This window comes from Erinaceus europaeus, chromosome 8 (assembly GCF_950295315.1).
Source record: "Erinaceus europaeus chromosome 8, mEriEur2.1, whole genome shotgun sequence".
Taxonomy (NCBI): Eukaryota; Metazoa; Chordata; class Mammalia; order Eulipotyphla; family Erinaceidae; genus Erinaceus; species Erinaceus europaeus.
In genome coordinates this window covers 99,809,851-99,837,831 of record NC_080169.1, presented here as the reverse complement: position 1 = coordinate 99,837,831, position 27,981 = coordinate 99,809,851, and the positions used below count along the sequence as shown (strand labels likewise).

General features: G+C 46.0%; 1 protein-coding gene and 1 pseudogene across 1 annotated transcript in view; one reads left to right on the top strand and one right to left on the bottom strand.

The window, feature by feature from the left end:
- Window positions 1-17,534, bottom strand: part of TSPAN33 (tetraspanin 33) — a 50,423-nt gene extending 32,889 nt beyond the window's left edge. Inside the window, exon 1 of the mRNA XM_007524190.3 lies at window positions 17,205-17,534. Coding sequence (XP_007524252.1) covers window positions 17,205-17,306 — 102 coding nt within the window. The 5' untranslated portion in view covers window positions 17,307-17,534. The remainder of the gene's footprint in view (window positions 1-17,204) is intronic.
- LOC103116431 (large ribosomal subunit protein uL1-like) overlaps window positions 17,386-27,981 on the top strand; it is a 97,991-nt pseudogene continuing 87,395 nt past the window's right edge.

Here is a 27,981-nt window from a genome sequence, read left to right as displayed (position 1 = left end):
CCCCCATTAATAAAGAGATGAATATATTTTTTTTCCATTAGCGTTATTGTTTAGGGCTCAGTGCCTGTACAGCTCTACCATTCCTGATACTCATTTTTTTGTTTTTCTCTTGTTGCCTTTTTTAAAAAATTGTTGTTGTAGTTATTGTTGTTATCGTTGTTGGATAGGACAGAGAGAAATGGAGAGAGGAGGGGAAGACGGAGAGGGAGAGAGAAAGATAGACACCTGCAGACCTGCTTCACCGCCTATGAAGTGACTTCCCTGCAGATAGGGAGCTGGGGGCTCGAACTGGGATCCTTATGCTGGTCCTTACGCTTCACTCCACGTGCACTTAACCTGCTGCGCTACCGCCCAACTCCCCGATAGCCATTTTTAATGGATGTGAGAGACAGTGAGGGAGAAAAAGATGAGGAGAGACACCCACAGCATTGCTCCACCACTCCTGAAGCTTCTCCCTGCAGGTGGGGACTTTGGTATCGCATGTGCCAGAGTGATACTCTGGTTCTATCTCTCCTTCTTTCTGTCTCATTAATACACAATCTTTTTTTTTTTAATTTAAATTTTTACTTATTTTCCCTTTTGTTGTCCTTGTTTTTTTATTGTTGTTGTAGTTATTATTGTTGCTATTGTTAGACCTATCTAACAGAGAGAAATGGAGAGGAGGAGAGAAAGATAGACACCTGCAGACCTGCTTCACCGCCTGTAAAGCGACTCCCCTCCAGGTGGGGAGCCGGGGGCTCAAATGGGGATCCTTACACCGGTCCCAGCTACACTACCGCCTGACTCCCCACAATCTCTTTTAAAGGGGGAGGGTAGCTTTCTGATTTAACTGATAAATTCAACTATACTTAGTGATCAAGCTCAGCATCAACAGTAACGATATAGGATGTGGTGAAAAACATACTTCACTTCTGAGGTCTTCTTTCCCCAATCCCACAGACCCAGTATAATAAACCTGAGGAAAACATCAAGCACATTGTAAGAGGGTCATTCTAGAAAACATCTGAACAGGTCTCCTATAAACCATGAAGGGCATCAAAAGCAAGGATGTTGCAAGATTCAGTGACAGTCAACAAAAACTTGAGAGGCGACAACTACACATAATTTGGTGTCCTAGATGGGACCCCCTGGATCAGAAAAAGAGCATTAGGTCAAAACCAAGGAAGTCTGAACAGAATATGGCTTCATGTTAATGATTGTGCCATTCACTGTAACAAACGTGTCACACTCACGCAATGAGATTATTGTTGTTGTTAATAATAACTGGAATAAGGGCACACCTTGCATATTCTCTCTCTCTTTAAATATTTTATTTTAGTGAGAGACCTACAAAGAGAAAGATCAGAACACATTTGACCTCTGGTTTATGGTGGTGCTGGGGATTGAACCTGGGATCTTTGGGGTCTTAGGCATGACAGTCATTTTGCGTAACATTATGCTGTCACCCAGCCCCATGCACTCTTTTTTTTTAAATATTTATTTTATTTATTTATTCCCTTTTGTTGCCCTCCCCATGCACTCTTATCAAATGTTTTAGTAAGACTATTAATAAAACTGCTCTAAAAAATGAAAGAAAAAGAAAAAAAAGAAATCTAGAAGCCAGGGAGATGCTTAAGCAGCAAGGTGCAGAATCTGCATGTATGACACCCACATTTAATCTCTGGTACCGCAGACATCAGAGTGCTGCTGCTTCTCTCTTACTACATACATAAACAGATCTTTAAAAAAAAATTAAATGAGTGGTCTGGGAGATGGGTTAGTGGATGAAACACTGAACTCTCAAGCATGAGGTCCTGAGTTCAAACCCTAGCAGCACATGTACCACGGTGATATCTGGTTCTTTCCCTCTCCTCTTATCTTTCTCATTAATAAAAAAAAAATCTTGTAAAAAATTATATGAAATCTACTTAATAATAGATATCCCCAATTTTCAGTTTTCTCAATGCACATTTGGAGGCTGAGATGGAACTGCCATGTAATATGTCCAAATACAACAAACTGACAGATAACGCATGGCAATGTGACTGACGTATCACAATGTCCACTGGTAGCCCACTGGGGCAGCTGTACCACAGAATTTGATATTTGAGTCTGTTGCAAAATAATCCCATGCATTTAGTTAGCATCCACCACCCCAGATAGTTACACATATTGTGTGTGTGTGTGTGTGTGAGAGAGAGAGAGAGAAAACTTTCAAGATCTACTTTCTCAGCAACCTTCGAGTAGGCAATGCAGTGTTATTTAAAAAATTATTTTTAACCTGTGTTCTGGTTAAAAAAATGACTGAATAAAAATTTTAAAGTGTCAGAATTAAAGAGCAAATGGGGGCCAGGTGGTGGTGCACCTGGTTAAGCGCTCACATTACAGTATGCAAGGACCTGGGTTCAAGCCCTCGGTCCCCACCTGCAGGGGGAAAGCTTCACAAGTGGTGAAGCAGGGCTGCAACTGTCTCTCTGTCTCTCTCCCCCTCTTCTCCATTTCTCTCTGTCTCTATTCAATAATAAATAAATAAATACCTTTGAAAAAAAATTTAAAAAAAGAATTAAAGAACAAATGCAGTTGTGACAAATGAGCATTTATGATAAAAAACTACAAGTAACTTTATTCACAATAACCCCAAAGTGGAAGCAACCCAACTGTCTTATTAACTGAGGACTGGCTAAAACAAATTATAATATACCCATACAGAGAATGATTACTCAGATGCAAACAATGAGCTACTGTTACATGTCACAACATAAACCTCTGAAAATGTATGCTGTGTTGCCTAGACCTCTAACAGATCCCTCTTGCCATTGTCACTGGTCATCTCCATCAGGAAGATGTGGGCCCTTATCGGACCTGGCCCTCCAATGTGGATCAATAATGGTAGGAAATGGAAGAGAATGTTCCATTCTCCAAAGGGAGGTTGGATAACATATAACACCTACTACCTGAGGAAGATGGGTCCTGAAATTAGTGCAGCCTGGAATGTTCCTAGCTGTGACCACAGAATGCGAGCTCAGACCTACAGGGATGCAGAGGTTACACAGGCTCCTGTGCTGAATATGGGCCCCAGATCAAATCAATGGGGTTTACAGTTAACAATATTTATATACTTCCCCATATTTGGGAGCTACTCTCTTCCCTGATCTAGCTTTTTAGTCATTTTTCTAGCTATGACATCATCTCCCCAGACAATAACTTGGGACTACCTGTATATTAGATGTCAGGCTTAGGCAAAAACTGGTAAAGTCATGGACTCTCTGGATTATACCTAAAATAGACCTACTAGCTTTTTTCAAAATGGAGACCCCAAATCTTCATCTGCAATATTCTTGCCTTTAGGTTCATGATTAGTCAACAATTTGTTCTGCTTTATATGTTAACTCTTTTTCAGCCATCAGGTTCCAGATGCTCCCATGCTGCTAACCTGACTTCCCTGAGCAGGGGACCCCACCATGTATCTTGCAGCCCCACCTCTTCAGAGCCCTGCCCCTCTAGGGAAAGGGGGTGGGCTGGGAGTATGGATCGACCTGCCAATGCCCATGTTCAGTGGGGAAGCAATTATAGAAGCCAGACCTCCCATCTTCTGCACCTAATGACCCTGGGTCCATACTCTCAGAGGGATAAAGAATATGGAAGCTATCAAGGCAGGAGATTGGATACGGAGTTCTGGTGGTGGGAATTGCGTAGAATTATACCCCTCTTATCCTATGGTCTTGTCAATATTTCCATTTTATAAATAAAAATTTAAAACAATGTATGCTGTGTTAAAATAGTCACATACAGAGACTATATATGAAATGTCCAATGTAGGTATTTATTTATTCCCTTTTGTTGCCCATGTTTTATTGTTGTGGTTATTGTTGTTGGATAGAAATGGAGAGAGGAGGGTAAGACAGAGAAGGGGAGAGAAAGATAGACACCTGCAGACCTGCTTCACCACTTTTGAAGTGACTCCCCTGCAGGTGGGGAGCCAGGGGCTCGAACCAGGATCCTTACACTGGTCCTTGTGCTTTGGGCTACCTGCATTTAACCCGCTGTGCTACCGCCCGACTCCCACTTGGAATCTTTTGTGGCCTCTGAGATTTAACATTGTTCCATTTCTGTGGAAAACACCATTGGAAAATTGATAGGAACTGCACTGAATTTGTTCATGGCTCTTGGCAGTATGGGCATTTCTGTTGGTAATAAAGTAGATGTTTATATGGCGATTTTGTGTCCAAAACTTTAGACAGACAGACACACACACACACACACACGAGGCCAGCCCTGAAGAAAACTTCAGTGCTGTGGTTTCTTTTTATCACTGCTTTTCCATTTGATGTATTTTTCTAAGCAGAGGCCCTGTGGGAGCACCATGGACAGCACTGGGGGAGGGTGGAATGGTAGCACTGAGCACGTACAAGGGAGACCCTGGGTTTGTTCCCCAGTGCTTCAGGAACAAATAAATAAATGCTGAAGGGTGTTCTGTCTTTTCCTGAATGATTTCTTCTATCTCCCAGTTAATAAATAGGCTTCTTTAAAAAAAAAATTTCTTATTTATTCCCTTTTGTTGCCCTTGTTTTATTGTTGATGTTGTCGTTGGATAGAACAGAGAGAAGTGGAGGAGGGGAAGACAGAGAGGGAGGGAGAAAGACACCTGCAGACCTGCTTCACTGCTTGTGAAGCGACTCCCCTACAGGTGGGGTGCTGGGGGCAGGAACCCAGATCCTCATGCCGGTCCTTGTGCTTTGCGCCACGTGCGCTTAACCCGCTGCACTACCGCCCGACTCCCAATAAACAGGCTTCTTTTGAACTGCTTGTACTTCCTTAGAAGAAAAAATTCTGTGGCCCAGGGGCATTAAGTATATTTGCACTGCTCTGCGACCATCACCATTCTCAGATTCCAGATCTTTTTCACTCATTCCTTCTACTCCAACTTCCGGCAACCACATGCCTGCTTTTCATCTCTATGGCTTTGCCTATTCTGCACATTTACTTTTTTTTCATTATTTATTTATTTGTTATTGGACAGAGACAGAGAGAAATTGAGAAAGGGGAGGTAGAGAGGAAGAGAGACAGAGAGATGCCTGCAGACCTGCTTCACCACCTGTGAAGCAACTCCCCTGCAGGTGGGGAGCCGGGGGCTTGAACCGGGATCCTAACCCAGTCCTTGTGCTTAACCCGCTGCGCTACCGCTTGGCTCCCCCCTTTTTTTTAAACCAGAGCACTGCTCAGCTTTGGCTTTTGTGGTTTGGGGGATTGAACCTGGTACTTTGGAGCCTCAGGTATGAAAGTCTCTTTGCATAACCATTATGCTATCTAACCCCCCATTACCTAAAAGTGACCTCATATAGTATGTGACTCTGTCTAACCATGTCTGTCACTGACATAACACTTTCTTTCTTTTTTAAAATAAATCTAATACATCTTTTCTTTCTTTTGCCTCCAGGGTTATTGCTGGGGCTCAGTGCTGGCACTATGAATTCACCACTCCCCGAGTGGGAGAAGGGAGGTGGAGAGGGAAAGAGAGAGACAGACATCTGCAGACCTGCCTTGCCACTTGTAAAGCGACCCCCCTGCAGGTGGGAAGTGGGGGGGGAGGGGCTCAAACCTGGGTCCTGAGGGGCCGGGTGGTGGTGTACCTGGTTGAGAGCACATGTTAAGTTACAGTGTGCAAGGACCTGGGTTCAAGCCCCCAGTCCCCACCTGCAGGGGAAAAGCTTCACAAGTGGTGAAGCAGGGCTGCAGGTGTCTAACTCTCTCCCTCTCTATCATCCCCTTTCCTCTCAATTTCTGACTGTCTCTATCCAATAATAAATAAAATAAAAAGCTTTGAAAAAATAAAGATGTTATGCTCGGGGTCAAATGGTGGCACACTTGGTTGAGCACACGTTAACAGGCACAAGGACCCAGGGTTTGCTTTTTTTTTAGTATTTTATTTCTTCCAGGTGTGTCACTACCCAGCCTCACCTTCATGATATTTTATTAGATGTCTGTGACACAACTTGTCTGTCCATTCATGCACTGATGAACATTTGAGTTGTTTATACCTTGAGATGTCTACTATAGCTAGTATTTCCACGAATATCTGTGTACAGAGTTATTTGTTATCAGTGTTATCACTGGGACTTTTTTTTCTTTTCCTTTTCATTTGATAGAGGAAGAAACAAAGAGAGACACCTACAGCATTGCCTCACCACTTGTGAAGCTTCCCTTCTACAGGTGGGGTCCAGGTGCTTGAACCTGGATCTTTGTGTAGGATAATTTGTGCACTCTACCAGGTGTTTTCAATCATCTGGGGAGCATGTCCTGAGGAGTGGGACTGCCAGCTTATGTGATGATTCTATGTTTAGTCTTCTGAGGAGCTGTCAAACTGTTTCCCCACAGTGGCTGTACCATTCTGCATTCCCACCAGCACTCTGTGAGGGTTCTGGTTTCTTCACATCCTGCCAACACTTGTCCTGACATTTTTTCTTGATGCTGACATTTTTTATATTTGCTAAGTCCCGGCCAGTTGTGTGGCCAAATGTCCCTCCATTTGGCTATATCTGATTGCCTCCTCACAGAGAGATTCAAATGCCACACTTCTGACGGCTGCGGTGCAGATGATGCTGGGTCCTTCTCAGAGTGTCAGAGGAGGAAGTGTGACACAGTGACTTCTCTGACAGAAAATAAAGCGCAGCTCTCTGACAGATGACAGGGCTGTGAGACATATGCCTATCCATCTCACAAACGACAGCGCAGCAATACTTGGAATAGATCCCTGCTTTTCTAGAATATCTGCCTTTTCTTTTTGCTTTCTGCTGGCTCTTGCAGCCATAGGTACACTAAGGTATGTGGGAGGAATTTAGAAGATTTTCTCAGTCATCTCCCCACACACTGGTAAGAGAGACTCAGGACATGCTAGCTGGAAAATAAATCCGAAAGAGAAAGAAAGAAAGAAAGAGAGAGAGAGAGAAAGGGGGAGAAATATATGTATTTATTTATTGGATAGAGAGAGAGAGACAGAGAGGGAAGGGGAGATAGAGAAAGAGACAAAGAGACACCTGCAGCACTGCTCATGAAGCTTTTCCCCTGCAGGTGGGGACTGGGGGCTTGAACCTGGCCCATGAGCATGGTAGCACGTGTGCTCCATTTGGTGTGCCACTGTCCAGCCCCCTGGGAGATAAATTCTTTTAAAAAAATATTTATTTATTCCCTTTTGTTGCCCTTGTTGTCTTATTGTTGTAGTTATTATTATTGTTATTGATGTCATTGTTGTTGGATAGGACAGAGAGAAATGGAGAGAGGAGGGGAAGACAGAGAAGGGGAGAGGAAGACAGACACCTGCAGACCTGCTTCACCGTCTGTGAAGCGACCCACCCTGCTGGTGGGGGGCCAGGGGCTCGAACTGGGATCGTTACGCTGGTCCTTGTGCTTTGTGCCACCTGCGCTTAACTGCTGCGCTACCACCTGACTCCCGGGAGATAAATTCTTATCCCGAATCCTTGGGCCCTTTAGCATCATCAGCCCTGAGAGGAGATGCTATAGGGTCCCAGGTGGAGGCCCTGAACAAGACTTCCAGGCTCTCAAACTCAGGTGCCAATCATCTTGGCTAGGGCCAGTGAAACAGCTCACTTGGATAATACGCTGCTTTGCCCTGTACATGACACAGGTTTAAGCCAGGCCTCTACCACATTCAAGGAAGCTTCAGTGCTTGTGGTCTCTCTTTCTCTCCTTCTCTGTATCTAAAAATAAAAATAAATCAAAGGCCAATCAGCTCTTGGAGTAGATGCATCTAGAAGATGCCAGTAGCCATCTGAGGAAGGAGGGCTCGGCTGCCCCCCCCCCCCCACTGAGACCCTACACCTCTGCCACCTGTCAGCAGGGACACCTATCCTAACTCCCTCACTTCATCCCCCACAGGTACCTCCAGGAGCTGTTTCTAATGACAGCAGCCATAGCCACCCTTTGCTGGGTGCTAAGGACCAGGTGCTAGACGAACACTTTATTTTTTACTACTACTTCAACAATTTCTTAAAATATTTTTCTTTATTTTGGATAGACAGAGAAAGAAATTGAGAGAGGGGGAAGATACATAGATAGATAGACAGACAGACAGACAGACTGACAGAGAGACAGACAGATACCTGTATCACTGCTTCTTCACTGCTGGTGAAGCTTCCCCCTCCTGGTGGGGATTGGTGACTTGAACTCAGGTCCTTGAGTAACATAACGTACCAGCATCTGGTCCTGTTATTACTGATGATGAAGATGATGATAATTATAACTGACTAGAGCTCCATTCACCTCTGGCTACTGGGGCTGTTGGGGACAGAACTGGGACCCCTTACATGCAATTCTTGCGCAGATACCCCAGCTACGCTAGCTTCAGAAACATGTGCTCTCATTAAATTCTGACCACAACCCCAAGAGGGCGCTAGTGTCTCTACTTTACAGAACTGACGTTGGCCCACTTGGCACACAGAGGGAGCAGATCCTGGGTCCACTTATCTCCAGAGCCTTATGCACTCAGCCTCCTGCCTACCTTCTTATCTGTTGCCTGTCACTCTGTGGGTAAGCCCAAACTGTGTAGGACCCAGGTCTGGGGAAGAAGTGGCAGATGCTGGGAGGAACTATAGAGAAGTCCCTGGCACAGAGCCCTCAAAAGGGAGAGACAGTGCCACCACACAGGACCAGCCATCCCTGAGGAGAAATGCTGGATTCACCTGCCCCCATGTTCTGATCAGTCTGTAAAGTTGGGGGTGGGGTGTGGGAGGGGAGCTCTGTCCCTGCTTCTCTTCCTTGAAGGTGGTGGTGGGGACAGCTGTGATTCCGTGTGAGAACCAAGGCCCCATGCCTTCTCAGGGAAGGGTGGGCAGGATGTTCTTACCTTTGCTTTCTCAGTGTGTCCCATCCTTCTTCCTTCCTTTTTTTAAAAAAATTTCTTTATTGGGGGATTAATGGTTTACAGTCAACAGTAAAGTATTGTAGTTTGTATATGTGTAACATTTCTCAGTTTTCCACATAACAATTCAACCCCCTCTAGGTCCTCCTCTGCCATCATGTTTCAGGACCTGTTCCCTCCCCCCATTCCAGTCTTTTACTTTGATGCAGTACAGCAACCCATCCTTATTTGTGAGTGCAATTAAATAAAATAGTCTGAGGCTGGAGAGGCAGCATAATGGTTCTGCAAAAGACTCATGTCTGAGGCTCTGAGGTTACAATTTCAATCCCCAGCACCACCATTAAGTCAGAGCTGAGCAGTGCTCTGGATTTTTGCTCTCTCTCTCTCCTCTATCATATAAACAAAATATTTAAAGATAAAGAAAACAGTCTGCTGGATCTAAAGCAGGGGTGGTTCTCTGTCTGTCTGTCTCCCTCTAGTATCTTACACGTCACTCTTTCTGTGGCCATCCTGGGGGCTCCACCAGCTGTGAGTCCTGTGGCAGCAGAAAAGACAGCCCCTCTCCCCTGCCCCCAGCTTCTTACTCATGTTCATGTATAATTCCTGCCTACAGGACCCAGATTTTTGCGTTCCCTCTGTAACACATGCAGACCTACCCCTCCATCCCCCACCTCCAGCTAGGTCTTCCTTAGTCAGAGGTGAGGTATCTTCTTCAAGAAGTTCACTCTCTGTACAAACTATTGTATTTACTGTTGAATGTAAAACATTAATTCCCCAATAAAGAAATAAATTTAAATAAATAAATAAATAAAATATTAAAAAAAAAAAGTTCACTCTCAGGCTGGGAGATGGCTCAGCCAGTAGAGCACACCACCTGCATGTCTGAGGCTCCAGAGGCTGCAGGTTCCATCCCATGTCACCTGATGTCACAGCTGAGCAGTTTCTCTTCCCCTTCATGCTCAGCATGTGACTCTGTCTGGTTTCTTTCACTTGGCATAATAACATCTTCAAAACTTTGTCCGTGTTGTCACATGTGTGAATATTTGTTCCCTTTGTGGCCTAATGACATTTTATTAGGTGAGCAGAACAGCATCTGTTTACCCATTCACCACTGTTCCCAGGTTTATGAAGGGGGAACTCTCCCTGTGGACCTGGCTCTTGGCTCGTTCCTCTAGGCTGTGTGTGTGTGTGTGTGTGTGTGTGTGTGTGTTCCTCTAGGCTGGGGTGTGTGTGTGTGTGGGGGGTTGTCCTATTGGAAGGGAAGAAGAATCCACTGGCTTCTTTCCCAAGTCTGAGGCTAACTGATCCTTTCGCTTTTTTCCTTAGGCTGTGGCTGGTCTCGGTTTTCCAAGGCCACAGAGGAAGGGAAATCCACCCCGAGTCCCAGTAGTTGGGATCTTCAAGCACACAGCTCTGGAGTGACCACACTGAGAAAGGTGCTATGTGTTTCCTTTTCTTCTTCTGTAAAGGCTGCTGGACTTCTCAATTTTCTGCTTGGTACAGAGCAAGCAGAGCTATTTGGAGAGTTGAAAAAACATCCTTAACGGAAAGGATGTGGCTTGCGTCTTCCTCTTACTTATTTTCTTTTTCTTTTTCTTTTTCTTGCTAGTAGGGTTATCACTGGGGCTTGATGCTGGCAACATGAACTCACTGCTCCCAACAGCCATGTCACCCCTTCTTTCCTCACCCTTATTTTATTTGATGGGACAGAGAGAAATTGAGAGGGAAGGGGGAGATAAAGAGGGAGAGAGACAGAGACCTGCAGACCTGCTTCACCACTCATGAAGCATCCCCCCCCAAGGGGTGGGGAGCAGGGGCTTGAGCCTGGGTCCTTGCACACGGTAATGTACGAGCTCAACCGGGTGTGCCACCGCCCAGCTCCCTATTTGCTTGTTCTTATGAAAAGAATGGGGAGCTTGACTTACTGCATCCTCGCTCAGTCAGCCAGACAGAGGTGCGAGGGGGAGTCTTTGTCTCAGTGTATTTAGAAGGAAGTGGGATTTAGGAGACAGGTAGGATGCCTGCCAGTCAGGATGGTGCTTTGCTAGGTTGATGTATTGTCCATTCCTGGCTTCTGAGTATCAGGTCACATCAGATGGTGCTCCAAGTATTCTGGAGTGACTCTGAGTGCCCTGGGACTCTCACATGGGGATCCTGAATGGAATGGGAGCTTCCTTTTCTTTTTTTTAAACATGTGTAAGAGCTGGGTGCTGGCTCATCAGGTAGAGTGCACATATTACTATGCATGAGAACCCAGGCTCAAGCCCCCAGTCCCCACCTATAGGGAGGAAGCTTCACAAAAGGTGGAGCAGTGCTGCAGGTGTCTCTGATTCTATATTTCCCTCTGCCTTACCCTCTATCAAAAGAAAAAAGTGGGGAGTGAGAGTAAATAGCAGAATGGTTATGCAAAGAGACTCTCATGCCTGAGTCTCCAAAGTCCCAGGTTCAATCCCCCACACCATCATAAAACAGAGCTGAGCAGTGCTCGGTAAAAACAAAACAAAAAAACCCAGAAAAAAAAAAAGGCTGTTGGTAGCTACGGAGTCATGCAGGCACTGAGCCTTGGTGATAAACCCAGTGGCAAATATAGATAAAATAAAATACGTATGGGAGTCGGGCGGTAGCGCAGCGGGTTACGTGTATGTGGCGCGAAGCGCAAGGACCGGAGTAAGGATCCCAGTTCGAACCCCTGGCTCCCCACCTGCAGGGTGTCCCTTCACAGGAGATGAAGCAGGTCTGCAGGTGTCTATCTTTCTCTCTCCCTCTCTGTCTTTCCCTCCTCTCTCCATTTCTCTCCATCCTACCCAGCAATGACATCAATAACAACAACAATAACTATAATAAAACAGCAAAGGTGACAAAATGGAATAAATAAATAATTAAAAAGTTATAAAAATAAAATATAAATGTATTTAATATGAGAAAGAGAATGAACAGGGAGGGAGAGACCAGAATGTTGCTTAGCTCTGGCATACGGTGGTGCCAGGGATTGAACCTGCAGCCCCTGGTGCCTCAGACACACAGGCTCTTTGTTCTAATGACTGAGCCATCTCTCTGGGCTGAGAATGAACTTCTTGAAGAGGATTATCTCACTTCTGGATCAGCCTAGAAGAGACCCAGTGAGGGGTCTGCATGTGCTATAGAGAAAATTGAGGTGCTCTAGACAGGGATAATATGTGACCCTGAAGAAGCAGCTGGGGGGGCCGGGGAGGGAGTACTGGCTGCATTTCTTCTACTGCGGGCTCACTGCAGACCAGAAACCAACAGGCAAGGCCCCTCGACACCTTGGAAGACTCAGCCCATGGGAGCGGGAGGAAGGTGTCATGTGCCCCCTCCTCTAGGACTTCTCTTTCATCCAGCTCAGAAAGAGCAGACACTGTCAAGCACAGCTGGGCTCCGAGCCTCCCAGTGCCACCAAGGCAGGCTCCAGCCAACGGAGCCCAATGGGGAGACACAGATGAACCCAGACTCTCAGTGCAAGGAAAAGGGGTGACCGGGACACACAGGCCACCAAGATACGGGGCTGAGATACGGGGCTGGAGTCCTGAGCTTTTGGGCTTTGCCTTACTCAGAAGCCACCCCACCCAAGTGGGCATGGGTGGGCAGAGGGTGGGTTGCTGTGGGCAGCACTGATAAGGCTTCTACCCAGGGCTGACAGAGCATGTGCCACCCCACCACCTCTCACTTCTGCAGAGCTGTCCTATCTGGGTGGGAGGGGACAGGATGGACAGTGGGGTGTCTCTGCCTGACCCCTTCTTCTCTTTCCATGAACACCAGAGCTTTGGACATGTGTGGTTTTACCACTTTTGGGCTGACTCACTCTTTCTTTCTTTCTTTCTTCCTTCCTTTCTTATTTATTTATTTATTTATTTATTTATTTATTACCACCAGGGTTATTTCTGGGGCTTGGTGTTGGCACTAAGAATTCACTGCTTCCTGAGGCCATTGTTTCCTCCTTTTTTTTTCTTCTCCTTTCCATTTTTATTTGATAGGACAGAGAAACTGAGAAGGGAAAGGGAGATAGAGAAGGAGAGAGAGAGACATCTGCACGTCTGTTTCACCACTGTTCACTGTGTCCCCCGACGGTGGGGAGCAGAGGCTTGAATCTGAGTCCTTGCACGTGTGTACCACTGCCCAGCCCCCCACTTTTCCATTCTTAGAGAGACCATGCCTACTGGTAAGCTATCTTCTAGCCCCAGTTGACAATTTTTATTTTTTTGTCAGCACTGGGACTTGATTGCTTTAGGCAGAGACAGACAGACAGACACAGATAGGGCCTGGTAAAGCATATACATTACCATATACAGGACCCAGGTTCAAGTCCCTGGTCCCTACCTGCAGAGGAGAAGCTTCTTGAGTGATGGAGTAGTGCTGCAGGTGTCTCTCTCTCTCTTCCCTCTCTCCCTTCCTCCCTATTTCTCTATTTCCATACGGGGGTGGGGGGGGGGGAAGCCACTGGGAGTGGCAGAGTTATCATGCAAGCATGAGCCCTGGTGATAATCCTGATGGAAAGAAAGAAAGAAAAGAGACAGAGAGAGAGAAGGTGGGTGGTGGGGAGCACACCACAGCAGCAAAGTTTCCCGCAATGCAATGGGGTTCCAGGCTTGAGCCTGGGCCGCACACATGACGAAGCAGAGCACTCACTACCCAAGTGATCTATCTTAGTGGCTCTCCAGTCGACTATTTCTTTTTTGTTGTTGTTGCCACTATTATTATTATTGTCAATGCCATTGTTGTTGTTGGATAGGACAGTGAGAAATCGAGAGAGGAGGGGAGACAGAGAGAGGAAGAGACAGACAGACACCTGCAGACACCTGCAGTGGGGTGTGCCAGCCTACCCCCTCTTCTTCTCTTTCCGCTTGTGAAGCGACCCCCCTGCAGGTGGGGAGATGGAACTGGAGATTGAACTGGGATCGTTTTTATGCCAGTCTTTGTGCTTTGCACCATGTGCGCTTAACCCGCTGCGCTACCACCCAACCCCTTTGACTACTTCTTAAGTGAAAAGACTTCAGTGCCACTTTTAGAATCTTTCGATGGGGGTGGAGAGAGTGGCTCCAGGCTGCAAAACTCCAATCATCAGTAAGTCAACAGCATGATTCTGGACTGATGACCAGACTCCCAGGCAAAGGCAGAAGTACTACTTGTGATATGGGTAGGAGGAGTCAGTCTCTGTCCCAAAAGAGCACCTGGATCTCTGAGTCAGACCCCAAAGGCACTGAAGGTCTGAGTTCCTGTGCCAGCAGAGGTAGCCAACGCCACCACCTCACCAGCAAGTGAGCCCAGGCGATACCGGCTGCCTTCCCAGTGTGTTCCAGATGCAGTACCCCGTTGCCCTCACCCTCCACATACACACAGGTCTCCCTGAAACTGGTCACAACATGCACTTTGCCTGGAAGATGCCTTGCACTGTAGTTCTGAGTCTGGGTGGGGGGGGGAGTGGGAGAAACTCAGTAATGCCCCCTCCCCAAAGTTCTGTCTCCCTGGAGGGACACAGAGATGTGACCATAGATCCAGCCCTAGTTCTTGAGGAGAGGAAACAGTTCCCAAAGTGATGCATTCATCTTTAAATAGTTCACAGAGGCAGGAAAAAAACAAGAAAAACACAAATCTTTAGAGGAGAGAGATTAAGGACACAGAGACAGATATATTGGCTTAGGGTCACACAGTAAGTTGGTGCCAGAAAAAAAAACACAAAAACAACTGGGCCTTTTGTCCTTCAGTGTGCTATTTCTAGAGTTTCTGCCTTTTTATGATGCTCAAGTGGGGCCAAAAAGGGGGCTCTTCTCTGATTTGGGGGGGTGCCAGCTTAGTTAGCCTGGTCCTCTGACCTTGAGGGAAGCATTTTTATTTATTTATTTATTTATTTATTTATTTTTAGCCAAGGTAAATGGGTCTAAGAAGATGAACTTTCTTCCTGGCTTTGCCCTCTCAAAGTCATCTGTCTGATTAGAGAAGAGCGAGCATGTGTGTGTGTGTGTGTGTGTGTGTGTGTGGTGTAGAGAAGAAAATCATCATGAACACAAGTTAACAGATGCATCCAGCTGTTGGTGCTGGGGAGCACAGATAAGGGTGAGGAGTCCAGGGCTCCCCCAGGAGACTGGGGAAGTCTGAATGAGGACCTGGGGGTGGTGGGGGGAGGTGGGATGGTTGGTACGGGCTCTGCTGTCCTTCCTCGGGAGGGTAACATGCAATGGGCATGAAGAGGGTTCATGAGGATGTGCCCTCAGGTGGGAAACCCCTCAGGACTTTCCCATAGCCCTGGCACAGTGGTGGTGAGATGGTTTCCTCTTCCCAAACCTCCAGATGAAGCAGCAGTTAGAACACAAGAACGAATTGGTTGGTTGGCAGGCTGGCTACTGATATTGTCAGTACTGGCTTTGCAATAGACACCTGGGCCCATGACCTCCCTTTTAGGCGTTGTGGTTCAGTAGAAAAGATCACTAGATTGAGCCTACTACCAGCTGCTGAACCTTGGGAAAAAACAAACAAAACAAACAAAAAAACTAGCTTCTCTCTGCTTTGGCTTTCTCATCTATGGCATGAAAGCACTGGATAAGGCATACCCTACAGATCTTTTGAAAAGTATCTTATTTTATTAAAGAACGACACACAGAGAGAAACTACACAACTTATGAACTATGACTTACGATGGTGCCGGGGATTGAACCTAGGAACTCAAGAGCCTCATCCCACAGATTTTTCTCTTCTTTTCTTCTCTCTCCCTCTCCTCCCACCCCCCTCTGTTTATCTGCACCAGAGTTATCACTAGGGCTCAAATTCATCACTCCTGGTGGCCACTTTTTCCCATTTCCCCCTCACCCCTCTCTGTTTTTATTTGACAGGACGGAGAGAAATCGAGAGGGATGGGGAGATAGAGAGGGAGAAAGATAGACACCTGCATTCCTGCTGGTGAAGAGTCCCCCCTGCAGGTGGGGAGCAGGGGCTTGAACCCTGGTTCTTGTGCACAGTGATATGTCACCTTAATTGGTTGCATTGCTACAGATTTTTCTTTCCAGTTTTCCAACTGAGCATTTGAGAGGTGCTTACACTTGATTTTTGCCAGCACAATGGCTAAGAGTGAGCTATCATCACCACCCTCTGGGATTCCTCTCATCTGCCCCAACAGGCTAGCATTTATGTACTCTATGCCTGTTCACACCACAGGCCCCTGTGAAACCTTTCCAGCCACTGGCTTAGATGCCTGGCCAGCTCCCTCTCCTAGGAAACCTAGCTGAAACTTGCAATTCCTCACCCCTGGCAACTCTGAACTTGAAGATTCAGGCAGAGAGCAGGCCAGGAGAATGGGCTCTTGGAGCAACAGCTACTAGTGTGACTGAAGCTGGAAGAGAAACATGGGAGATGGGAGGAGGACCTCTGGATGTCCTCCCATCTCAAGGGGCCTCTCTAGACAGGAGGTGGGAGGGAGCTAGCATTTCATGATTTGGCCCAGCTGAAGTCTCAGCTCTAGCTGAATAGTTATGATCCCACTAGATTTGCTTTGATGGAGGAGCAAACAGAAAGTGCACAGAGACAAACTGCTCACACAGGCCCGAGTCAGGCCAGCAGTTAAAGGCAGAGTGGGCATGAGAACCCAGATCTCTCTTGTCCAGTATTTTTTCCCCACCTTTCCAGTAAGTGGATAGGGAAAAAGGCCCCTGATCTTCCAGGCCCCTACAGTTGAAGACCTTCAGGCTGGGAGGGCTAGGGGTAGGGAGGGGATGTCTGATCCTGAGGAAGGCAGGGTAGAGTTTGGGGGTGGTACTGGGGGGACAACATCACCCCCTGAAAGCCACTCTGATCTTTTCTCAGTCTTTGCAGGGAGGGAAGCATCACAGCCAGGCCTACAAAATAAAGAGGCGAAGTCCCTTAACCCCTCCTCTCCGAGGACGGAGGGAGGAAAGGTCTGGATTTCCCCTCTTCCTCTTTTTTAAATTTAATTTTATTTTTATGATTTTTTTTTTATGTTAGCCAGCAGCCGCCGGGCCTGAAAGTCCCCCAGTCATCACAGTTCCCGAATCTGCCTCTTGCCAACAGGACACCCCGCTTCTTCCACCAAACCCACCTTCTTTTTGACCTGATACAGACCCAGAGAATGCCCACAAATCTTTACTGATTAGCATGCACAGCCCCCCCCCAAAAAAAAAAAAAACCTCCACCCGACGCGGCGCCACTGCGGTGTCCCTCCCCAGAACCCATCACCCCAAGGTGCCATGGGCCCAGAAAGCTAGGCAAGTGCAGCAGAGCACGGTCGGGGCGCCCTCCCCCGCCCCCGCCGCCCCAGCCGCTCCCGCCCGCGGGAGGGGGGATGCGCTGATGCGCAGGTGCCCCCCTCCAGACACTCGAGACTCACCCAAAAAAGCATGTTGAAAAAGAACAGCAGGTATTTCACCAGCGGGCTGACGAAGGAGAACTCCTCCCCGTAGGCTGCAGGCGCCCCGGGTCTCCGGGCCATGGTCCCTCCGCCGCCGCCGTCCCCGGGGGCCTAAATCCCCGCGGCCGCCGGTCCACCTGCGCGCCCCGCGCTCGGGGGCATGTGCCGCGCCACCGCCGGAGCCCGAGCCGCGCGGGCGCTGCGCCGCGGCGGGAGGCGCTCAAGACTGCGTCCGCGGGCCGCTCGGGCCGGGGAACTGCGCCGCGTCAGGAGCCGCGGGGAGACTCGCGAGCCGCCACTGCGCGCAGCGTGAGCCGCAGAGACTCCGCGGCGGCAGCAGGACCTGCCCGGCCAGCCCGGCTCGTAGGCAACTGGGCCCGCCCCCGGGCGCTTATTGGTTCAGATGCCCGAGCCTGACTTCTCATTGGCTGGATGCTGATGTCACTCACAGCGTCCGTCCATCCCTCTCTTCTGAGAGGCGGGGGAGACACCTGTTCCGCGAAGCACAACTTGTTAAAGGGTCAACGATTCTACCCTGGAGGAGGTATTGCGTCCGGGCTGCAGCCGCTCCTAGGGAGAGGATGGGGCGATGGGCTCGCTGCTCCGCACACCTGCGCCCTCTGCCCAGTCGGTGTGTACGTATATAAACACACATACGTGAAAATCAACAAGTCCCCACACCCGGTGTTGAGCAATGCGCCGCCAAAAACTGTGGGGCACAAGAGGACAGAGGTAATCCCAGGCGGAATGACAATAAAATCAGGGAGACAAAACCGAGTTGTTGGTAGCAATTTATAAGAATGTAGGGGCTGGGGAGACAGCATAATGGTTCTGCAAAAGCCTTACATGCCTGAGGCTCTAGTCTGAGGTTCATTCTCCAGAACCACCATAAACCAGAGCTGAGCAAAATAAATAAATACTATTAACAAAAGAATGTGTGAGAGTAGTTACAATCCTGTTGCGTAACTACATATTTTCAATGCTTATTGCAAAGCTCTAGAACTCAGTAGTGGAAATTCAAAAACAAACACCACCAGTATTATTCAGCCAATCTAATTCATTACTGATCCAACTCCCATCTCTCTAGTCTGGGACTAGAGATCAAGGAGGCAATCATACTCAGGTTCTCATAGACACCTCCTAGGTACCGTTTTTGATATATTGATGCAACACTAGTTGAGATAGGTGTAGGCCGGGGTGGAGGAGGTGCTGTACTGGCTACCATAAGTGACATCAATGTGAATGCTGGAGACTGTATCTCTTCTCAGATCCACTATGTTGAGATCCTAATCTCAGTTGGTATTGGAAGATGGAACTTTGGAAAGTGATTAGGTCTTGAGAGTAGACGTCTCATAAAATAGAGCACAGGGAAGGAGGGCATACCCAGCTAAGCAAACATTTCAATGCACGAGGACTCAGCTTCAGGCCTCAAGTAATAAAGCAGTTGCAGGTGTCTGTCTCTTTTTCTCCTCCTCCCTACTCAATTTCTCTATCTCCATCCAATATAACAAACAAAATATTAAAAATATGGAGGAGAAATTAAAACCTTCCCAAACATACAGACAGAAACTGAAATAATTCACCATCAAACCTACCTTGCAAGAATTTCTAGAAAAAAAAAAAAAAAAAAGCCCTACACAAAAAGAAGCAAACTCCAACTGTAAAAGAGCTCATCAGGGAGTCGAGTGTTGACGCAGCGGGGTTGACGCAGCGGGTTAAGCGGGTTAAGCGGGTTAAGCGCACGTGGCGCAAAGCACAAGGACAGGCGTAAGGATCCTGGTTCAAGCCCGGGACTCCCCACCTGCAGGGGTGTTGCTTCACAAGTGGTGAAACAGGGCTTCAGGTGTCTGTCTTTCTCTCCCCCTCTCTGTCTCCCCCCCATTTCTCTCTGTCCTATCCAATAACAATGACATCAATAACCACAACAATGTTAAACAACAAGGGCAACAAAAGGGAAAGTAAATAAATATAAATAAATATTTTTTTAAAAAAGAGTTCATCAGTGGTAGAATAGAAGTGGAAACACAAGCTGCCATAAACAGCAACAACAGAAGCAAAGATACCGGCAAAGTGAAGACAAAATGGACAGAGTGATATGAACAATGTGAATGAACCAAGGCCAAATATCAAAAGGCCAAAACACTAGACCAGAAACTCTAAAATCCCAATCGTTGTCTCACCTTGCTTGGAACCTGAAGGAAAACCACTGAGTGGGATGAGTCAGGAAGAGAAGGAGGAATGCCACATAGTTGAAACTTGGGAGACAGACTAACCCAGGCACTTTGATTGAACAGAATTTAGAACCTGGACAGGAAACATGAAAACTGCATAAGTCACTATTGCCGAGCTAGTGTGAGGGTGTTTCTTCCTAGGCACATGCTCTCTGGGTTGGAGAGAACTAGACTGGAGCCAACCGGGGCCAAAGCAGGAGAGAGACCAGGAACTCATAGCTGAGCAAGAACGCAATGTGTCTTTATTGATCAGAGACAATGCTTTTATATATTTAGATCCGGAAGTGGCAAGTTGGAAAAGGAAATGGATAGGAAAGGGGATGCAGAAAAGGAAAGAGCAGGAAGGTAGAAAGCTTCCATAGCAATGGTTGCTAGGGTTTTAACTGGTGGGATTAATGTACCCTGCAGGCAGGGCGGGTCTCGAGGTAGAAAGAAGATAGATCAAAGGTGGGGATCTTTCAGGCAAAACAATGATTATGTAAATAGGCCGTAATGTCCGCAATGGAGGATGGAGCAGGGGGGCTGCCTGACACACTATGGTATGTTTGGTGGAGGGGTCAGACTATCTTGGTTCGTGAAATCAGGGAAAGATGAGAGCAGCCAGTATAGAAGGGCAAATAATCCAAGTGGACAAAAGGGTAAACCAGTACCTGGAAACCCTCCCCCCCAAACTTTGTGTGTCAAGAAAATATAAGCAGATGGGACTGGCTGGAGCACAGGGTAAGTTTAGTATGCTTAGATGACTCTTACAGATGTTAATACAGATGTTAAGTTAAAATGCTGGAAGAACTTGACTTCACATTGGGGAGAATTAGTGCTTAACTGACTTCTTAAAAAAAATTTTCAGATCAGTGGGGTTTACAGTTAATGATATTTATATACTTTTCACATATTTGGGAGCTTTTCTCTGCCCTGATCTGGCTTTCTAGTCCTATTTTCAACTCTGATACCATCTTCCCAGAAAATACTCTTAGCCCACCTGCATGTTAGCTGTCAGGCTCAGGCAAAAATTAGTAAGGTCCTGGGCCCCTTGGAATATACCTAAAATAGATTTCCTAGCCTTTTCCAACATGAAGACCCCAGATCTCATCTGCTATGTTCTTACCTCTTGATTCCTGACTATTAAACCATTTGTTCTGCTTTGTATCTTAATGCTTTTCAGCCACCAAGTTGCAGATACTACCGTGGTGCCAGCCTGACTTCCCTGGGCAGACAATCTCACCAATATATCCTAGAACTCCACCTCCCCAGAGCCCTGCCCCACTAGGGAAAGACAGAAACAGGCTGGGAGTATGGATCGACCTGTCAATGCCTGTGTCCAGCGGAGAAGCAATTACAGAAGCCAGACGTTCCACCTTCTGCTCCCCATAAAGATCTTTAGTCCATACTCCCAGAAGGATAAAGAATAGGGAATTTTCAAATGAAGCAGAGGGGATATGGAACTCTGGTGGTGGGAATTGTATGGAATTGTATGGAATTGTACCTCTCTTATCTCACAATCTTGTCAATCATTATTAAATCACTCATGAAAAAGCTAAAAAGTAAATTTTACTTATTTATTTTAGATGGTGAAAGAGAGAAATCAAAAGGGAAGGGGAGATATAGAGGGATAAAGAGAGACATTTGCAGTGCTGCTTCATCAGTCATGAAGCTTTCCTCCTGTAGGAGAGGGCTGGGGCCTTGAACCCTAGTCCCTGAGCATTGTAACACATACACTTTGCCAGGTGGACCACTACCTGACCCCAGTGCTTAACTGATTTAACTAGCTAATCAGAAACTAAGATGCAATTTTGTGGTGCTGGACAGAGTTTTTAGGAACGTGTAGGAATGAAGTGATGGGGAATGTAGAGTTTCCTTTTGATTGCTTGATTAGGGAAACAGTGATTTACAGGACAGTGATTGTCACATGGGTACAATCTCTCCTCCTTCCATGAGACATATCTGAGCACTGATCCCACCACCAAGTTAGGTTCTCTGATACCAGTCTGCATTGGCTTCCAAGTGCCCATTTACATGCCTTCCCCTTCCATCTAGTCCGAATTTCCTCCTGCAGTTTGCTTTTCCCTCCTTGTTTCTTAAGTCCCACCTCTAAGGGAGGTCATCTGATATTCATCTTTCTCCTTCTGGCTGATCTCACTTAACATGATTCCTTCAAGTTCCCTTCAAGATGAGGCAAAGAAGATGATCCCATTATTTTTCATAACCAAGACTTATTGCACAGTGTATATATATCACAACTTTCCTCACCACTTATCTGTTGTTAGGCATCTAGGCTGCTTCCATGTTTGAGCTATTACAAATACTGCTACAATGAACACAGAGTTACATAAATCTCTGTGTTTTTGCTGTTTTTTGATAAATGGGAAGATACTTTCTTTTTTAAAAATATTTATCCCCTTTTGTTACCCTTGTTTTTTTTTTGTTGTTGTTGTTGCTGTAGTTATTATTGTTGTTGTTGTTAGATAAGACAGAGAGAAATGGAGAAAGGAGGGGAAGATAGAGAGGGGAAGAGAAAGATAGGCACCTGCAGACCTGCTTTACTGCCTGTGAAGCGACTCCCCTGCAGGTGGGGAGCCGAGGGCTTGAACCAGGATGGTTCTGCTGGTCCTTGCACTTTGCACCACATGTGCTTAACCCGATGAGCTACCGCCCGACTTCTGGAAGATACTTTCTAAGGCTAGGCTGTATTGGCAACTAGGGTGACAAAAGCACTAGAGGTTGGGGGGGGGAGGTCAGAGAATTGAACCAAAGCCAGATCACAGGGCGATCAAGAGGTTTGAAGGCGGTGAAATGGGCTGAAGCCATTTTTTATCGGAAGGGTTAATGGTAAATACAGTTATTATTAATGGTAAATATAGTTGTTGGTACATGTGTAAAATTTCTCAGTTTTCTGCAAAACGTTCTTACCCCCAGCCTAGATCCTCCTTCACGACTTTGCACTAGGACCTGAAGTCCCGCTCCCCATCCAGATTCCTTTAGTTTGGTGCAATACAGCAAGCCCAGTCCAAGTTCTACTTTGTGTTTTCCCTTTGCTGTTCTTGTATCTTAATTTTCTCAATTTCTCTTATTTCTTCTGTCTGAGAGTGAAGGCATCTCTATTCAATCTTCTCTTTCTGGCTTATCTCATTTAACATGATTCTTACAAGTGTCATTCAAGATGAGGTGAAGAAGGTGAATTCACCAGTTTTAAAAGCTGAGTTATATGTATATACACCACAACTTGCTTAGCCACTCGTCTGTTGCTTAACACCTAGGTTGCTTTCAAGTTTTGGCTACTACACATTGTGATTTGTATGTCTTATTCACTTATATGCTGTGAACATAGGTATACTCAGATCTTTTTGGATGGGTATGTTTGGTTCCTTGGGTTATATTCCCAGGAGAGAAATTGCAGGGTCATAAAGGAGGTCCATTTTTAGCCTTCTGAGAGTTCTCCAGACTGCTCTCCACAGGGGCTGAACTATTTTACATTCCCACCAACAGTGCAGGAGAGTTACTTTGTCCCCACAACCTCTCCAGCATTTGTTGTCACCACCATTTCTGATGTATGACATTGCTCAGCAATGTACAAGGTTTGATCACAAGCTTCACAATGCATATTTCCCTGGGGGTAAATTACAGGCACCTTAGGGTAAATTACAGGTACCTCAGGGTAAATTACAGGCACTTCAGAGGAAGGGGGAGGAGGAGGGGGTAGTTGAGCAAGAATGTATGTGATGGCTTTCAAGTTAGGCCAAACACAATGCATAGTAATTCATGGCCTTTGTTTTAAGGGGAGAGGAGAGGCATGTGCAGAAAGGTAGCCCCCTTTCCAGAGAAGCCATCCATCATTAGTTCAAGAGGCCAGGGGGACCTGCCCTTGTTCGACCTGAAGGGAGAGCTGGGGGTCAATCCACTTGGACCTCATGGAAGCAATGGCCTGAACTTCCCGGGATAGTGGGCCCCATTCTCCAACACTGCCTGCTGATTTTTCTATTAGTCCAGAAACCATTTCTAATGCAGATGGGAAGAGGAAAGCAGACCCTGATGGGTGAAGGAGAGGGTGAAGGGTGACATGGAAACTGAAAGTGAAGACTGTAGATACCTCTGTTTACAGGTGAAAGGTCACGGGATCTTCAAGAGACCTAAGAATGAAAGTTAACATTCTGGTTACTGTTACTATGAGCATACATAGTTACCTGCCATGTGCATTAGCAATTCAAGCCAGTGGAAAAGGACTGAGTAGTCAGTGGATGGGATCAGGAGTCCATGGTTTCGGCGGCCAGGTGGTAGCACAATGCTAGAGCACACCCATCACCATGTGCAAGGTCCTGGATTCAGGCCCTTGGCCCCAAATCTGCATCAGGGAAGCTTCATGAGCAACAAAGAAGTGCTGAAGGTGTCTCTCTACTCTCCCTTTCAATCTCTCCCTCTCCTGTCAATTTCTACTTCTATCAAAAAGAAAAAAGAAAGGAAAAGGTGACCACCAGAAGTGTTGGATTCATCGAACAGACACTAAGCCCCAGAAATCAAAAAAAGTTTTTTTTTAAGTTGATGGTTTGTCTTCTGTAGCAATTGTGCATTTATTCATGAAATCACCAGCTGAGGCCAGTGGGATGACAACAGAGTCATTCATCAACTACCCCAGCTAGTGGGTCTTCCCTGCTCCATAATCTTGCAGTCTTCTGCCTTGCTCTACCTCAAACCACTTCCTACCTGAAATTCCTCATCCACACATTCCCTCAACAACACCAAAAGCCAGAGCTGAACAGTGCTCTGGTAGAGAGAAAGACACACACACACACACACACACACACACACACACACACACACACACACAGAAATTATATTTGTATTTGCCTCCATGTACTAAAATTAACTTTAGAGAGGCACAAAAAAACAAACAAAAAATACCCAGGAAAGAGGTGACATACTGGAGTGAGGGGTGAGCACCAACACAAAAGGAGAAAAATTTCTTTTTTTTCTGATTTTTGAAGCATAACATGTATTTACTATTCAAAGTATTAAATGGGGAACAAAGCATTATTATTAAGGAATAAAACACAACATTTAAAGGCATGTAGATAGCATAGGTACTACATTGGTATTAGCTTAGTCACTATATAGGAAGCATGAAAACTAGATTGTAGCTGCTCTGGTTTAAAAAAAAACAGACTGGGGCCAGGTGGTGGCCCATCTGGTTGAGTGCATATGTTACAATGTGCAAGGACCCAGTCCCCACTTGTAGGGGGAAAGCTTTGCGAGTGGTGAAGTAGTGTTGGAGGTTTCTCTTTGTCTCCCTCCCTCTCTATCACCTCTTTCCCTTTCAATTTCTGGCTGTCTCTATCCAATAAATTAAAAAAATAATAAGAAAAGGTTGACATGGGTCAACCAAAGAAAATGTGTTGTGGGGCCCAGGCTATGGCGCACTAGTTAAGTGCACATGGTACCAAGTGCAAGCACCTGTGCAAGGATCCTGGTTTGAATCCCCAGTTCCCCACCTGTGGGGGGAGGGGGGAATCACTTTACAAGTAGTGAAGCAGGTCTGAGGTGTCTCTCTGTCAGGTTGCATCATGGGGAAGAGAACTCAACTGGAGCCAACCTGGGCTGCTGCTTACTCAGCGACATGGAGAGGAACCAGGAACTGAGAGGCTGAGCGGGAACGCAATGCAATTTCTTTATTGATCAGAGAAAACGCATTAATATCTTTTGAAATGGAAGTGGCAGGTCGGAAAAGGAGATGGCTAAGAGTGGGGGTGGAGAGAAGGAAAGAGCTCGAAGGTAGCAAGCTTCCATCTAACCAGTGGAGATTAAACCAATGTCCTGCAGGCAGGGCGGGTCTCAGGCAAAACAATGATTATGTAAATAGACCACAGCATCAAGCAATGCAGCATGGAGCAGGGGGGAGCTGGCGTAATGCCCAACACCTCTCTGTCTCTTTCCCTCTCTATGCCCGTCTATTTCTCTCTATCCTATCCAATTAATGGAAAGAAATGGCCCCAGGAGCAGTGGGTTCACAGTGCAGACACCAAGCCCCAGTGATACCTCTGGAGGCAATAAGGAAAAAGAAAAGAAAAAAGGAAAAGGAAGAAAAGAATAGAGGTGGGGGGTGGACAGCATAATGGTTATGTAAAGAGACTCTCATACCCAAGGTTCCAAAGTCCCAGGTTCAGTCCCCCACACCACCATAACCCAGAGCTGAACAGTGCTCTGGTAAAAAAAAAGAAAAGAAAATGTGTTGCAACTTGCAACTTTGATATCATAAAATGATTATAGGCGATTGTTTATGAAAAGATCCAAATATTTCTTTTTTTTCCTTTTTTCTTTTTTATATTTTTATATTACAGAATTATATGTCGACAGTGGTTTGAATCCACACCATTCCCACCAACAGAGTTCTAAGTCTTCACTCTCCCCACTGCAATCTACCACAAATGATATTTCTGTAAAGCAACAATAAAAGCCATATAGCTTCCCAAAGGCCCAGGTTTAATTCCCAGCACCACCATAAGCCAGAGCTGATCAGTGCTCTGGTCTTTCTCTCTGTCTTTATCTTTTCCTCATTAAAATACGGTAAGTAAGGGGGTCGGGTGGTAGTGCAGTGTGCTAAGCGCACGTGGCACAGAGCTCAGGGACCTGCAGAAGGATCCCAGTTTGAGCCCCTGGCCCCCCACCTGCAGGGGAGTCGCTTCACAGGCAATGAAGCAGGTCTGCAGATGTCTATCTTTCTCTCCCCCCCTCTGTCTTCCCCTCATCTCTCCATTTCTCTATGTCCTATTCAACAACAATGACATCAATAACAATGATAATAATAACCACAACAGTGGTAAAACAACCAGGGTAACAAAAGGGAAAAAATGGCCTCCAGGAGCAGTGGATTCATGGTGCAGGCACCGAGCTCCAGCAATAACCCTGGAGGCAAAAAAAAAAAAATACGGTAAGTAAAATATTAAAAAAAAAAATCTTTATGACTGGAGTTAACATTGGCAAGAAGTGTGTGATGAAAAGAACAAAGACAAGGAGAGAAAGTGGGAATTGGGAGCTTTAGGGAAGAGTCTCAGCTCAGCTGGGGTGTCTGATGAATGACTTTGGGGTCCTCTCACTTATCCCAGATGGCGATTTCCTCAAATACCAAAGAGGAACTGGGTTTGAATCCATGGCCATGACATAGGGGAAGCTTCATGTTTGGCAAGGCAATGTTATGGTATATCTCCTCATACTCTCTTCTCTCTCTTTCAAAACCAGTTCATATTTATTAGTTTGTTTCTTGTTTTCTCCTTCTCCTCCTGCTCCCACTTCTCTCTTGCACCCTCTCTCTCTCTCTATCTCTCTTTAATTTTTCTTATTGTTACCAGAACATAACCCTGCTCTGGTTTATGGTAGTGCTGGGGATTGAACCTGGGGACTCAGAGCCTCAGTCATGAAAGTCTTTTGCAGATCCACTGTACTATCTCCCTGACCCTATTAAATCCAGTTCCTTCAGCATGGCATACTTTAGTGGGTGAGCTCTGAATTTCACCTTCTATCTGAAAGGGGAAAAAAAAAAGCAGAAGAGAATAGTTCCCCAGGAGTGGTGGAATTATATAGGCAGAAAGCACCAATGAAGCCCTGGTGGCAAGGGAAACAATAAAAATAAATCAAAGATCAATATGAAACTACATGTACTAGATGACAATTTTTTAGAGCAGAGATAATTTTCATGTAAATGTATAGAAAGGAATAGCCATCATATAATGATGATCTGCATGGTAGGATAAGGACTGATTTTTGTTTGTATTATTTTTCTTCCCAATTTTTCTTTCCTGAACTTTTTCTTTCTTTTTCCTTCCAAATAAATTTTATTTATTAACATAGAAAGAGGACAGAGAGAGAGAGAGAGAGAGAGACAACCAGAGCATTACTCTAGCCACAGTGCCACCTCCTGGGCCACATTTTTTATTTGCTTGGGATTCTTGTTTCCAATTTATTTTATTAATATCTTTATTTATTGACTAGAAACAGCCAGAAATCGAGAGGCAGGGGGAAGATAGAGAAGTAGAGAAATAGAGAGATACCTATAGCACTGCTTCACCACTCACAAAGCTTTCCCCCTGGACGTGGGGACTAGGGACCTGAACTCGGGTCCTTGCACATTGTAACATGTGTGCTCAACCAGGTGCACCACCACTCGGCCCCCTTGTTTCCACTTGTAATTAGAAATACTTTCAAACACACAGAAAGGCAGAAATAATACTCCCAAATCTATATATTATCATTATCAATTCTCATAGTTAGCTGTGTTTGTTTTTCTTAATTTATATTTATGTATATAATAGAGAAAGAGAAATCAAGAGGGAAAGGGGAGATGGTGAGGATGATAGGAGAGACACCTGCAGCATTGCTTCACCCCATATGAAGCTTCACTCCTATAGGTGGAGACTGGGGGCTTGAACCAGGGTCTTTGCACACTGTAATGTTGTGCTTAACTGGGTGTGCCACTGTCCCACCCTGCTGCATTTGCTTTATCCATTTTTAATCTACAGCTATTATAACATTTTACCTTAATT